This window comes from Melampsora larici-populina, assembly GCF_000204055.1.
Source record: "Melampsora larici-populina 98AG31 unplaced genomic scaffold MELLAscaffold_2, whole genome shotgun sequence".
In the NCBI taxonomy this organism is placed as follows: domain Eukaryota; kingdom Fungi; phylum Basidiomycota; class Pucciniomycetes; order Pucciniales; family Melampsoraceae; genus Melampsora; species Melampsora laricis-populina.
Window position 1 is genome coordinate 586,087 of NW_006768766.1, and position 15,391 is coordinate 601,477.

General features: G+C 40.3%; 3 protein-coding genes across 3 annotated transcripts; 1 reads left to right on the plus strand and 2 right to left on the minus strand.

Moving 5' to 3' along the window:
• Positions 1 to 1,937: 1,937 nt before the first annotated feature.
• On the plus strand, positions 1,938 to 6,858 carry MELLADRAFT_115017 (uncharacterized protein; the record flags this gene model as incomplete). The annotated part of the gene is made up of 3 exons (XM_007404178.1): positions 1,938 to 1,985; positions 3,186 to 4,707; positions 4,789 to 6,858. The coding sequence occupies 3 exons, from the start codon at positions 1,938 to 1,940 to the stop codon at positions 6,546 to 6,548; spliced, it is 3,330 nt and encodes a 1,109-aa protein (XP_007404240.1).
• Positions 6,859 to 9,572: 2,714 nt separating this feature from the next.
• MELLADRAFT_115018 (uncharacterized protein) lies at positions 9,573 to 11,454 on the minus strand (the record flags this gene model as incomplete). Its single annotated transcript, XM_007404788.1, has 9 exons — positions 9,573 to 9,846; positions 9,916 to 9,969; positions 10,051 to 10,226; positions 10,297 to 10,404; positions 10,479 to 10,536; positions 10,601 to 10,640; positions 10,715 to 10,798; positions 10,882 to 10,925; positions 11,376 to 11,454. The coding sequence occupies 9 exons, from the start codon at positions 11,409 to 11,411 to the stop codon at positions 9,718 to 9,720; spliced, it is 729 nt and encodes a 242-aa protein (XP_007404850.1).
• A 974-nt stretch (positions 11,455 to 12,428) lies between these two features.
• MELLADRAFT_58919 (uncharacterized protein) lies at positions 12,429 to 14,239 on the minus strand (the record flags this gene model as incomplete). Its single annotated transcript, XM_007404787.1, has 6 exons — positions 12,429 to 12,884; positions 12,989 to 13,079; positions 13,197 to 13,399; positions 13,510 to 13,814; positions 13,889 to 14,009; positions 14,096 to 14,239. 6 exons carry the CDS (start codon positions 14,237 to 14,239, stop codon positions 12,429 to 12,431), a joined length of 1,320 nt encoding a protein of 439 aa, XP_007404849.1.
• Positions 14,240 to 15,391: the final 1,152 nt, after the last annotated feature.

Consider the following 15,391-nt stretch of genomic DNA (forward strand, 5'->3'; position numbering starts at 1 on the left):
CTCAAATAAAACATAGTGACTGTTTGATCTTAAATAAATTGTGGTTGTTGATGACTGTGATGGATGGATTTGAAAATGTATTGATTGGTTTGTAAGTCTTAATTGAAATACTGAAATACTCTTTTCAATTCATCTTTACCAAACACTTGTCTGGTGATCAAGTGGTCAACAACAATCATTCTGATATTTTGTTGCCCATTTTGGTCCACTGGTCGGTAATTGAAATTCTGTTTTTGTGGTCAATTTTTGGGAAAAGCAGCCAAACGGGCCCTAAGCTTGTTGTGAATGTGAATAAATGAAATTATGTAGATGACCTTGTTTTGCTTGATTGGAGAATCAATGATTATGAAAAAAATCATGGCTATTTTAGCAGGTGTTAAAAGAAGTTCTGAGAGTACTAAGGGTCCGTTCAGCTGCACATCTGGTGACCATCTGACTGTCATCTGTCACCAAAAACGGGATGACCATCTCTTTGCCCAACCCCAACTGGGCAGAAGGTCAAGTTGGATGTCAGATGAGATGGTGCAGCCAAATGGACCCTAAGCTACCTAAGTATGATTATGTGTGCTGAAGAGATGGTAATCTATTGCTTGACAAGAGCTTCTTCTCACTACACTGTCTGATTTACCAACAATAAGTCATTGTACTTCAATCAACTCCAGTGTCAAAATCACTAATCAAAATCTCATATCTTACCCACTTCATCCACTCATTCCTCACCAATGACTATTCTTGTGACCGGACAGATTGATGCCTGTCAACTGCAGGTTTCACATGTTGAGCATGAGCAACAAGACTGCCTTGCTTGATTTCAGTAAATTCAATTGTGCAAGCTCACTTTTTTGAGAAAACAAGCTTGACATGATTTGGAGGGTTCAGAGGGTAGATCAACTGTTCATATGTTGGTATCTTGAGATCAGAGGGTAGTGGTCAAGTGGAAGTACTGGATGTAGAGCTGGATGGATGGCTGTTGACTGTTTTGATGTGACAAAAGTTTACAATAAATCAAGTCGTAGGCTTTTGTAGATTTGAACAAGCGGACTGCAAGACTTGACGCGGTCGTACGTACCACATGTCTAAAACAGGTCCATAGTGGACCTGTCTGGATTTTAGTGTTATTGTAATGCTAAATCACATTGTTAACGCACCCATAGTGGATGCTCTAAGCTACTTAAGTTTGATTGTCTGTGCTGTAGAGATGGATATATATTGCTTGATAAGAGCTTTTGCTCACTACACCATCTGATTTAGCAACAAGAAGTCATTGTACTTCAATCAACTCCACAGTGGCAAAATCACTAATCAAAATCTTATATCTTACCCAATTCACCCACTCATTCCTCACCAATGCCTGTTCTTGTGACTAGATAGATTGATATCTGTCAACTGCAGGTTTCATATTTTGAGCATGAACAACAAGACTGCCTTGCTTGAATCCAGTAAATTCAATTGTGTAAGCTCAATTGTGTTGGAAAAACAAGCTCAACATGATTTGGAAGATTCTGAGGGAAGATCAACTATTGATATGTTGGCATCTTGAGATCAGAGGGTAGTTGCCAATTGAAGGTCTTGGATGTAGAGCTGGATAGATGCCTGTTGACCATTTTGATGTGCCAAAAGTTTACAATAAATCAAGTGGTAGACTTTTGATCACGTTGTTAATGCAACCATAGTGGATGCTCCAAGTCTATCATACCTTGGAGACCCTCCCTCCAAAAAACCCAAGGCACAATTGGAGTTTTGCAAGTTTGGCTCAAACACTGCCAAGTGCACTTTTGATGCTCTATGTAATGTGCCAAGCATGACCATGAAACCACCATGAACCACTACATACTTTCAAAAGAAGTGGTAAGTTTCAACTAGATTTGTATGACAAGAATATCATTACCAAAAGCTTTAAAGAAGTTCCGATTGGTTTGAAGATCAAATGATTGAGGATGGCTTTTATAGCTAAAGGATTGGTTGTGATTTGGCTGCGGCGCCTGGTAAGCAAGATCTTGTCTTGAGAGCAGATCATCTTCAAAGAGACTATTGTTGTTCTTTTCTGTGCTTTTCAATCTTTTGCCCTTGTCAAAATCAAATGAACGTTTATTCGACAAGTATCGATGTCCTTTGTATCTTTGTTCTGAGCACCTCAATGGGTTACATAAGTTGTGTTCACTGGTTGTTTTTGACCGAGTGCTCCTATATTATTCTGCTTCGAGTGAGAGTGGATTGAGTTTGATCAGATGATGATGATCGAGGTTGAGTGGAGATCGATGAACAGAACAGAATCAGATCGAATCGGATTGGGACTTGAATTGATTCATTACGTAATCTTATAGTTATAGTTTACCATAGTAGTGTACTTAGTGTACCACTTAAGGCTTTTAAGCTCAGCTTATATTGGACTAAAGCCAATAAAGCTGAGACTTAAGGGGTTTTACAAAGTGATTAAATACTTAGCACTAATTAGACTTAGTTTGACTAAATCCATCCATTCATCAACCAAAGGAGAACACCACTTCACTTTCAACACCAACACCAACACTTCAACCAACACTATCAACCAGAACTATCAACACTATCACCTTCATCACCATCATCATCATCAGAAAGCAATTCAACTCTCCTCAATCACATTTCTCATTCTCATCAATCAATCAACCAAGCATTTCTATTCTTCACTAATTTCAATCTGACTGGATCAGAATCTTATCATCTGATTCAAGTCAATATCTTATGCATTCAAACCAAACTAAAGATGATCAGATCTCAATTCAAACTTCAATTCAAAAATATCAAAAACAACAACACCCTTCAATTCAACCTATCATCAGTTTACCTACCTTAATCAGGTCACTACTTCTCTCTTTATCTTCAATTCTTTTCAATCACTAACACTCTCACATCATCACTCACATAGAGAACCAACCGCATTCGAATCAATCACAAACACTCTTCATTCATTCTCTTTATCAGCCTTTTCTTCTCAATTCAGGCATTCACTTCCAGCTCATCTTCATCTACAACCACCACAACCACAACCACAACACAATCAAACACACTCTCTTCGATCTTATCCTCCTTCTCTTCTCTCTTCTACATCCAACTCATCATCTCAGCTCGATCATGTGGTCTCATCTCATTGGCACACCTATCAACACAAATCCTTACTTCTCATCCTTACCAAACTTGGTCTCAAGCTCTGGGATACACATGACCTCGAAGGTTTGGTGGAACTCTTTTACGTACGATGGGATCAAATTCACCGGCCAACCGACTTTTCCTCTTCCCACACTCCAAAACTTCATCATCTCGCCGGTCAACCTCTTCCAGTCCCATCATCTGCTTGGAATCAAACTCATCTCAATCAATTCGATCCAGTCTCAGCTTCAATTATTCCATCTCATCATACTTCTCGTGGTGATATCTATGTGGCTGTACTCTTTGCTTCAGCTTCTCAACGCTTATCGAGGCTTGAAATTTACTCGACTAAGACAGCTGAGTTGGTCACCTACATGGACATACCCGGCATTGGAGTACAAATCAAACTCAATCGCCAGCTAGTTGTTGTGGCTACTAAATCACCTTTGGCGCTCCATATCTTTACGCTCCACTCTCATCGTGAGGGCATCACACCGACTGGTCAATCTAGGCTCTCACTCAAAGAACTACCCTATTCTCCTATTCTTGATCTTACCCCTAAGCCCAAGACGGGTGAACCAATCTTTTGCTTGGGCCTCAATCGACTCTTAGCCTATGCTTCCAACAAGGCTCCTCACGAGCGGGAGCCGCCTATCGCTACTGGACAAGGATTCAGCTTCGCCACCACTCATCAAGAAGCCCGTTCACCCTCGAAGACGGACTCTTTTGGTAGTATGGGTTCTAGTGTGGGAACTGGCGATCTCTCGACTAGTAGTATCAATCGACACAATGCCAATGGAACTAGCTGGAAGCATTCTGTTAGTCATAATCTTGATACGATTGACGAAACCGCTCGGAAAGTAGGTGGGGGTTTACTCTCTGGAGCAAAGCTTCTTACGTCATGGGGTCAACATGTCTTGATGAATGGTAATACAAATGGTCGCTCACCAGACAAGACCAAGATTCATGCCAATCGACGAGACAGTCAATCCAACTTTTCAAAGAGTGCACCTTTACCTTACATGATGAATCCTCATGATCTCGATCATTCTCATAATTTTGGTCGTGAGATGGCTTTCTCTCCTAATTCGACAGATGACTCAATTCATTCATCTTCAAGTCGACTCGGCGCTCATCCCGAAAGTGAACGTCTAACTCCTCACGAACTTCAGACTAGTGGATCCACCTTACATGCTGAAAACCCCGTGAATTGTGGTAACGTCAAGGTGGTGGATTTACTACCATCATCTGATTCCAAGCCACAAAACCGCCACTATCAACCGATTTCGCATTTCAAGATCTCTACAGATCCGTTACTATTCCTATCCTTCAATCCTTCATCTACTATGCTTTTAACCTCATCAATTGATGCTCACTCCTTTCATATATTCGAACTTCGACCGTATTCACGCGTAGGTAAGTCTTGTATCAGTGGAAGAAGATCGACTGGATCACATCGTGAGGCTACAGTCTGGCATCGATACAAACTTGTCCGTGGTTATACATCGGCTGATGTGAGGGACGTAGTTTGGGCTTGGGACTCGAAGATTGTGACTGTAGTAACTGATCGTGGCACCCATCGTGAGTTTGGTTGAGATGAAGAAGGATATCAGTATTTGCTTTCCATGAATTGACTCTGAATTTTTGTTCTATGAAATTTAGATTTATTTGCGATCCATCCAGCTGGAGGTCACAATCATCCTACTAATGATAATCCACAGTATTCATCTGTTGGTACACCTGATTTACCATCCATTTTGACATTGGCAACATCCAATCCACTCGTTTTTCAACCACTTTCAATTACCATCTCTAGTTTTACGACCATCAAACCTAAACATATCCTAAGAAATCAAAACCAATCAAGCTCTACCAATGGGATGATTATTCCTATGATATCCAAAGATCAAATCGAATCAAATGAAACTCATGAATCTGAAACCGATCATCATCATCTTCATCATCATTCTCAAACTAGTTTTATCTTTCTTCAACCTAATGATGAACAAATGAATGAAGAAAGATCGAGCAGAAGAGAAGAATTTGAAAAAGTCTTGAATCCTTTACATAAGAGATTACCCAGTGGATTATTATTTGATCATCTTACCCAAAGTGTTGTACTTTATAATTTAGATGTTAAGAAGAAATTGATGTCATTGAGTAGTAGTCATCGAACAGTTTCGTCTCCAACTAAAGCTGCTATGATTAGTGAACATCATTCTAAACCAAGGAAGAAATCAGCTCCTTCTGGTTTATCTCAATTAATGCAACAACAAGCTGATCTTAATGAACCACATCATCATCATCAATCACATTCGGTGAATTGTACAGCAACAGTAATCTGGTCACTTCTTCCTAATCAACCACAAATGGAACAAACTAGATTATATGAAACAGAAGACAGCAACGGTTTGGTTGGTGGTATTCATCAAGTTAAAAAACTTAAAGGAGAAAGATGGACATCGTTTGTTGAATTGGATACGTTTAGTCATTCGATCAACATTTTACCTAAATCGATTTATACTTATCATCAATTTGATTTTTATCATTTCAAAGAAACATATGAACAAATTGAAGATTTAATGAAAGATTTATCTTTATCATCTTCTTCATTATCATCAAGTAGTCAACGAAGATTAAAGAAATTGATTGTTAGACAAGAAGTGATTATCGAACCTGGAGGCAATCCGAATGAAGTGCCAGGCGAGTTTATTAACCTAGGGTTTCAAGAAAGAAACCAAATGAATGCGATTCGATATGAAGAACCTATTAAGTCAGCGGTAGAAACGATTTTAGATACATCAGCTTATCATCCAACATTGACACGAAACTTTTTGATGAACCCTTCACCTGGTTTTCCGAATGGACAACCAGGCAAGAGAGGAGGACATCATCAATTTAAAGTTTTAAGTAGATTAAGTTTACAGAATGCAACTAAACGGATCTCTTCTAATTCTACTAATGGTTCTTCAAAAGCTAAAGAAGAAAAGATTTCCATCTCGTTTGATGATGGAGTGATTAAAGTTGATAGTTCAGAAGAAGATGAAGATGAGGATGAGGATGAGGTTTCACCTATATCTGATTTAGATGTTGAAGAAGAAGAAGAAAAGATTGGGTGGGATGCTTGGGCTATTGATGAAGAAGAGTTTGGTAAACAACCGATTCCTGTCCAAGTTCAAGTTCAAGTTGAGGTGGAGAAGAATGCTGGAGGAGGTGGTGGTGGGGCTAGTAGTTCTACTGAAGCTTTTTCGATCACTGATACAAATACTACTAGGACTACTGATTCTTCAACGTCTGATGGTACTGGTAGTGGTAGTGGGAGTGGAAGTGGAAGTGGACTTGGTGGTGGGAAAGTTAAAGGTGCACAGAAGTCTAAGGGTAGTAATGGTGCAAGGAATGGTAGAGGTCCAAGGAGATCTTAAAGTTTGATTGAAGTGAAAGGAGAAGAGAGAAGAGAGAAGAAAAGAAGGTTTACTTGATTTTTTTTGACTTTGATTTTGATTTATCTTTAGCTTTCTGGTTATCACATGTATCACCCCATCCCTCTTTTTAATTTTTTTTTTCATTTCAACTTTTTTTTGCTCATCACCTTTGGATTTTTATGTTTGTTGTTCTTATTGTTGTTGTTTTTGTTGTTGTTGTTCTTTGATCATTCAATCATGATTTGTGTAGGAGTAAAGAGCTTATGAAGAAGAGGTAAGCATCAGTAATGTATGTCTTGTGTGTTTTTTTCGTTGAGGAAGTGAATTTGAATTTGAGAGAAGAAGAAGAGAGGTGTACTTACGGTAAGAAATTTGTGAAGTTGTGAGATTGTTGAATCTGGAAAGTGGTCAACAGTTGTAGAATTTCATAAACTTGACAAAGTCCCTTGCAGGCAGTAAAACCCACGGTAACACCCAAAGCGTGTGTAGGGACTTGTGCTGGATGTGACCTTCCTGGTGTGAGAGGTTGTGAGATTTAGTAGAGGAAAATGGACCCAAAGAAGACCTTATCACTAGATTTAGATCCTACATATCTTGAATCATTCTCAAGTTTTCATTGTCATTGAAATCCTTTCTTTTCAATTCTTACCATACAATTGTGTCATATGTGTATTATGTTGCTTTGGTTTTTTGATAATCAAGAATCTGATTTTTTGGCCTTCCATAGAAACTTGAAAACAGATCAAAAATATGTTGGAATTGAGTGAAAATCTCTTACTTGGAAGCACTAGCAGGACTTTGGTTTCCCCAATGCAGTTTTTGGAAAACTCTGGGTCCATTTCCATCCCCCCGCCAAACTAAACCCCACATCTTCTTATACCAGGAAGGTCATATTTGGAAGTTCCTATGAAGGTTATACCAGCTGTGAGGGACTTTGGTAAGTTTGAGGATTTCAGTGGTATATATTAATAATTATTTCTTTAAGCTTTGGTGAGAAATCTTTACCCTTAAACTACTGATTTTTTGGGAGGTGGGTAGGTTCAAAGAAAGATAAATCATCAAGCAGGAAGCTTGAAATGAAAGAGAAAGATGTGATAGGATGAATTTAAAAGGTGAATTTTTTGGGTGAAGGAAAAGAGGTAAGGAAAGGAATTTTCCTATGACCTTCTCAAACTTCTTGTACACATTGGGGAATTCTTCCCTCTTGTTATGGATGTTTCCCGCTTTCACCCATAGTCCAATACCCAACCCTGTGTTGTGGAAATAGACGGTATTGTTTGCAGCTAGCAGAGGTATCTTTTGAGGGATTTTAGCAGACAGATCTGCTCATGTGTGAATTATGATTGATCATTGATGTGAAACAAATTAAGATGTGCTGCTGGTTTCACAGACTTATGCAAGTTTATCTTGGTATATGTACACCATATGTTTGAAAGGAATGTGATGATGTCTCTGAAGGATTTTGATGCTACTTTTTCAAAAGGAAAGAGATGAATGTAACAGATGGTTTCATATTTTGTTGGTTTTCAAAGATCTGTGTCCCAGAGTGATAAGCATCAAATATCTCTGTATGTACCAGAGATATCAATTATGTATACTGTTAAGCAGCAAGAGCCACCTACATAATTGTTGTTCCTCTAAAAAAATCACAAAGCTGCAGAACGGGATCAAAGAAAAAAGCAAGATCAATCTGGTATCCTGGTCTTGAGGCATATACAAAATGATGACTGTTATGGGTCATTTGGGCAATAAAGCTGTTGAAAGCATACCAAGCAATAGGAATTTGAATCACCAGATATTCTTCAAAACACAGGGTCACAAGTGGTTTATCAAGCCAACAAAAATCATTCATGGAATCTTGAATGAAGGACAATCAAGAGAGGAGGACTTTTCTGAGTTACTACAAGATGAAGCTCCCCAATGGAAAACCATAACTAATTATTGACATAAGGAATTTCAATATGAGAATAACTTGCTGGTTGTATAGGTGCCAGCTGGATTTCTTTGACATATGTAGACAGTGTATCTTGATCATCTGTTTAAGAGTGATATTGTACAGTCAAACCCGCGCAAATGCATACCCGCGCAGGTGCATAACCCTTGATAATGCATAGAAAAAATCTAGAATCTTGACGCTTTTTACTGCCAAATTTGACAACAGAAATGCATAACCCGTCAAAATGCATAGCAAAAGTCTTCCACCCAAATTATGCGTTTGCGCGGGTTTGACTGTAATGATGTATTTCAAGATTTTCATACTATCCTTTCCAAATTGAGGAACAGAGCAGATAAAGTGGCTTCATCATCAGTTTGTTTCCTCATTCACACTTTACAATTTAACCAAGCCAGATATCTGACTGAAGAAGTGGATGACCAGAAAGGGTGTTTAGCAAGGTATGTTTTGATAAGCAAGTATGCTTGAGCTCAGACTAAAGAAATTTCCTTTTGATTTTTAAAACCACAATGTCTCACAACTTCCAACTCTCTTGATCAAAATCCATCCATAAGGACTCTAATATCAAGTCAGACAAATTTGGGATATGACAAGGAAGATGGTAATAAACTCTTTACAACTTGCTGATGATAAAAAAATCAGCACATGGTTTTGTGGCAAGAACCACTTATGGAATTTTTTTCAACATAAGACTTCCAAAGTTGCAAAACTCATCCAAAATACAAAACAATTTTGGGGCCTTCTCATGAAGGGCTGTTCAAAATTATCCTTGGTGGACCATTTTCTTGTTTTTTTTACAGTTGCAACAGGAAGACTGATAAGTTTAGATTTTTGGTTGAAATTACAAAATACTCAAATAATCATATTTTTATGTGAGTCCCTATTTATGAAGCTTGTCACTCTGTGCCAGTGATAGGAAGACTTACATCACGGTTAGAAATCAAATACAATTTTCACAAAGTCAGCTAAAAGTTTGGTGGTTTTGTAGCAAACTTCAATCAAAAAAGCTCCAAATTTGTCTTTGAACATTCCTGAGTTTATTGCAGAGCCACAGATGACACACTTCATTTCAAAATGTATTCAAATATCGAATGCAGGGTACATTTTCAAATCACAACCATTCATGTAACACATCTAGGACCCTGATGAGTTGATTGCAAGTCGCATGATGCTTATCTTGATCACAGAGATGAAATCCTAGCTCATGTCAAAGATTCAGACACCAGATAATTGAGCCTCCCGGCTAGTCAAAGGCACATATCTAACGTTATAGAGTTCCTTGATGGTTACTTCTCCCTTCTCATCTTTATCCACTTGAAATACTGCTTGGGAATCGGTTCCAACCTAACAAACATAGAGATACATTTGATAAGATGGTCATCAGGGAGAGTTTGGGTAAAGAAAACTACCTACTGGTATGAACATCCTACCTGGAGAAGCTAGCTGATTAACAAGTGTTGATGGCATCTGAAAGAACAAGGCAGGTAGACCAATATCAGTACACACACTCATGCATGTCTTGCAGCATTTGAAATGAAAACTTCTCACGGTAGGGGCTGCAGCGCCGACATGTATAGCATCCCAAATTCCCCCAAACTCAGTGCTTGGGTCTCGAGCATCACCTGCAACCACCTTGATAAATCCTTTAGCAAGAGGTTCATCAAGTCCATCATTTTTCAAGTTTTCAATGGATTCTTTTGCCAATTCGGGGATATGTTCAATTCCTATGCAGTGGAATTTGGAAGACGATTTTGATAAATTTGAATTGTGTTTATGAGTATTCTTGTAGCTTACCAATAGCCAGTCCAGCTTGTTGTTGATTATGGCTAGCTTTGATCGCAACTGGACTTGACACCAAGTGATACAAACAAGCAAGAATATATCCGCTTCCACTACCCACGTCTCACCAAAAGTAAGCAAGTAGTATCAACCGATAAGAATATACCATATGCCTTTCGTAGGTTATGACAGCCTACCTAAGACACGGGCTCCGGGATTTAAAAATGGAAGTAGGTTTTCCAAAGCGCTAGCGTGCTAGAAGGATACGTGATTGATCTTTTGATGTGTCAAGTTGCAATTAAATGTAATGACTACTGACCATGTGAGGAGCAGATATAGTAGCACCGTGCCCAATAGGTCTGAGTTGAATGATCGTGATGATCAATTTTCTTTCAGGTGCCTTTGACAGTTGCTAATCAGACTTTACACTTACTGCGGTCTATCTTGATATGCCTCACTCAAAGAATTTCTCAAAACGTATTTTGCTCGATCAACCTTATTCATTGCCTCAAGAACTCTTGATTGTGCATCATAAATTCAATCGGATGAAGGTCAGATTGTACCACTATTATGTGTCCTAGAGCTGAATATAATGCTTGCCTCGAGCTCTGGATAAGACCAGCCGAGTGTAATTTCGAGATGAGCTGCACGATGTAGACCAATACGGTATCAGTGAAGCCGAAACTAAGCGACATACAAGTATTTCTCAAAAGCTCGACGGTTGGTTCATCATCCCTTTGGGAATAGAATACAGCAAGAAGAAATGAGCGAGACTGGGTGTAGGAGTTTTGAAAACCGCGAGTTTCATTGGTGATCTTACGGCATCACGATCAATTTTCGCATTTCCTTCATGACTTTGAGTCAGTGGTAGTAAGTCACACCTCCATTTCAAGGATCCAAGGGCCACAGACATGTCCACTTTGAGGATCCAAAGGGTACTGCCAGCTACTGCCACTTCCCACGTTCAAGATTTTGGGAAGCGATATGTAGGCCGTCCCATTCTTTCGAAATGAATCTTTATGACCACGGAGTGAATGTCTAATGGACCACTCATCTAATCGGATTGTTCAATACATTAAATGGATGTGACTAACTTCGGCATTTGTTGAACCGTGACACCTCCAAGCCATCAGGTTTAACGATGAGCAAGATTCGCTTATGATATGTTGGTAACCGATGTAGGAGGGATTGTGAGATAAGGGAGGAAAGGGAACTTGCGAAATATGAGCAGCGAAATCGAAGAGCTTCGCCTATGAGTCATGACTCGATCATGCGGGGCCAAATCGAAATTACCCGGTGATCGGGACTCGGATGTCGGATTTTAGGAAGGGTTCAGGCTTGAACAGTGAACTCGGCAGGTTGGGCGAGATTAAGAATCCAGCCAACCATCAACAGTCAAAAGTTTCAATGTTTCCCAAATATTATGGAGCACCACAAATTTCACCGAAACAGCTGCTCAAAAGATCTATCCTGACATCTTCCCACTGAGAAGCACATCGCAGAAAGGTTTCCCATGTCACCCTCTACTCTTGAAGAATCTGGAAAAGGAAGTTCATATAAAATCCGTCTTGAGAGATTACCATTTGATTTATTTTGCAAAGGCACCTAACAATCTTCAAAATGTGTTATTCATTGCGACATGGAGATTTTCTGATGCCAATCAATTGATTATCACGATGCTGTCCCAGGGATGTGAATGTGAATCAGGAAGATTTTCTGCTTTTCGAGTTCATTGAGCTAATAGAATTGTCGCACTCAGATAACCATTTACCAATATATGCATAAGTTAAGCGACGAAAGCTGTGTAGACCAGTGTGATGATGTGATTGCCCTTCAGACGATCAAGGCTCTGGTAAATCTGAATTTTGACAGCTTAAGGGCTTGTATTGAAACAAAACTAGAAAGCACTACTCAAAAACACTACAATTCAATCAAAAGAAAGGCTTACTACATCCACAGCAAAAACTACAACAACGTTATGATACAAAAAAGAAGCAGCTGAGATAAAAACCCATTCTACCATTGAAGATGGTGATTTATCTCAACTCAGGTCTTTTTGAGAGAAGCGCGACTAAGAAACACTAGACCAAAACAGTTTTCAACATATATATGTCTACTTTCCATTTCTAGCAAGCAAGAACAACACTTCAAGACTTCGTAGACCGGGTTGCCAGAGTTGAGTTGTCAGGGGTAGCTGTACCCCAATCGGAAAATCTGGATTGGAACGGGTATGCTGAATTGGAAGAGACGGTCGAAGTAGATTCCCGATGAGGTTGACTGATAGGTGAAGTTCTACTTGTGGCTTGTCCTCTGTGATCTAACGTACTCTGTGAAATTGAGCTAGATTCAGTTGATTGCGAACGACTGTCAAATGAGTCATATATGAGTGATAAGTTTGGATTATCACGAATCATCGCAGTAGGCAATGATTTTGGTGGCTCCGCATCGCTACAATGCTTCTTGGTCACCGCATCAATTATTGAAGGATTTTTCCCTCTTTTCTCGGAAGACGCCATGAGGTGGTAGGGACCAGTAGATAGACGAATAGAGCTTCGGGCCTCTTGGCTCTTGAGGGAAGTTGAAAGAACGGCGATCAGTGTAATCTAGGCCAGGTGAATGTCAGCATCAGACCACCATCTCGATATTTAGGTCTGGAGGAAACTCATTTACTTCGTAGAATCGTGGTAAAATGCTAATCGGCACGTACTGCCATCCCTTCTCGTGCAGAGTGAAATAGAGAATGATGGAAATAATCTGTACACTGCTGAGAAACACTCCAGATGTCACCATGACTAGTGCTAATGAACGCAAGGATGATACATAGCTTGTTTCCATAACAATTCTAGTTAGCTCATCGAGGTTTCCATATCAGATAAATGAAGAGAAATCTCCCAGAAGCCTGTATAAAGACTTACTCATTTCTGCTGTTACGAAGATTCGTGACTTGTTTTCGGATTCCGCCTAGATCGCAGATGGTACTCGAGCTGATCAGGACGTCAACAACCGCTGAAAGCATATACCAAATGGGTGTAATTGCTGTGACCCTTGCAGCTTTGTCATTTGATGAGCTTGAAGTGCCTATGAGAGCAATATTTTTATTATTCTCGAACGGTCCAATCTGTAATATATATTTATATCAGTTTTGAATTTTAGGTTCGGATAATCCCAATGTAAAATGAGACTAACGGCGTTCACGATAGCGGAAGCGAGCCCGGTGGCTGCACATACTGCAATCAGGCATTGAAGTGCTTTCCATCGCCAAATCGAGGAGCCTTGGTGCAAGTACTGCGAGTGGGTGATGAGCCGACGATTTCGAAGTGCGACGGCCCACTCCTTGATGTCATCATCACCCGTGCTGATCCCGATGGAGTGACTGTCCAAAGAGAGCGAGGCCGCACCATCTTCATCGCGTTCTGTGGCTAATGCCGCTGAGTAAGTGGCGATCCTGTCTAACTTCTGGGCCCGTCCAAGTAGTGATACTTGGACTAGCGTCTGGATCATCAATGTTACCAGGCTCGATGACAGCGCCATACCTGCACGACCAGAACCGATCTTTAGCAACGTTGGACAATGGTAGGTTAAATTTTGTAGCAAATCGAGTTCTTACCATAGGGTATCACATACGGGTCCAACGAAAGGTTCAAATGACTTTGAACAATCACTAGCTGCCAGAGAACATAGAAGCGGATGATTGTTTGAGATGAACCTGCCATGTGAGTGGCAAAAACCTATGAAGCAGAAACCATAACGACAAGTTAAGCTAGAGTGAAAATTGATGATCTTGTCTGTAAAGCAATTTTGAAGCTCGACTTACTGTAAAATTGCGGAATGCGTATTCTCCAGAAAAGAAACTCGGAGCTTTTATTTTTAACCTCGCGGTGAGAACTGGGATACATTGAGGATATGTTCTTTTCATATCCGGAGAGGGTTCGGTCGTCAACTTGCCGATGCGGGACATTGCTGAGAGGTATTGAAGCGACAGGCCAAGAAAAAGACCAAATACTACCAATGGCAAGATCAAAGATACACGTCAGACCATAAATCCATACTCTAGATCCATACTCTAGACAATTGGACGCGTCAAGAAAAACTTACATAGGGTGGACAGCAAAATACCAATCAGCAGCGGACCCAAAACCTCACTTGAGGAGCTGCTAGCGTTTAGATGTGGCGTCATTGGGTCAGGTAAACAAACGATGATATAGTTTGCGTTTGTTGGGAAGGTTACAACCGAAATCGGCTGCTTGAGAGTCGAGGTTATTAACAAGAGTCAACCTCCACAAAGATAGTTATAAGATAACTGGAATAGTAATAGCCGCAGTGAACGATGGAGAGGCAAGATGTCTCAAATTCGGCGCGTAGTATATATATGGATCGAAGTTCGCCAGAGTAAGGCAGTACATCAATGAATCCGACACTGATCCATACAAACGTTGAGCCTGGGGTTCTAGACTCTCGATCTCAGGATGGATGTGTGAATCGGTTCAGCTTTGCAAGGATTAAAGTGAGCCGGCGAGTGTGTCCCGTTGTGGGCCCAGACCCATTCTCTGTGGTGTTCAGAACAGGGGGAGACTGGACATCGACCTGACCTGCCAGCGCTACAAAGCGAAAACCGGTTGCCGGCTTCAACTACAGGATGTAATTCTACGGAGTCTAGACTCTTTCGTGTCGCATGGGATCCTGGACTGAAATTGGAGTTGGTAATGCTGGGTGATCAAGTTGCCACGAGTTGAAACGCATGACGACACGCAAGGCCTGTATCGAATTGTCTCTGTCTGCAGGAAAAGACACAAAGAAATTGATCGACAAGGGACTCAAGTGGTGGGCGCGGCACAACTCTGACGCCCCAGTCGTGGGCGCATGCAGGGTGCATGCAGGGTGCATATAGTCAGCAGGTTTCAGCTCTCTCTCACCTTCAGGCTTCAACTTATCTCAGCTGCATCCACATGTGTTATTTGTACCACCCCACACCATCTTCTTCAATCATGGGAGCATTTATAGTCTGGATTAAAAGGTACTACAGTAACAAAATCTTGGAATCCAATGATAGCAACACATCTTCATTACTACTAATGTTGATCTGGTTGATTTTTGCTGTCCTACATACTGC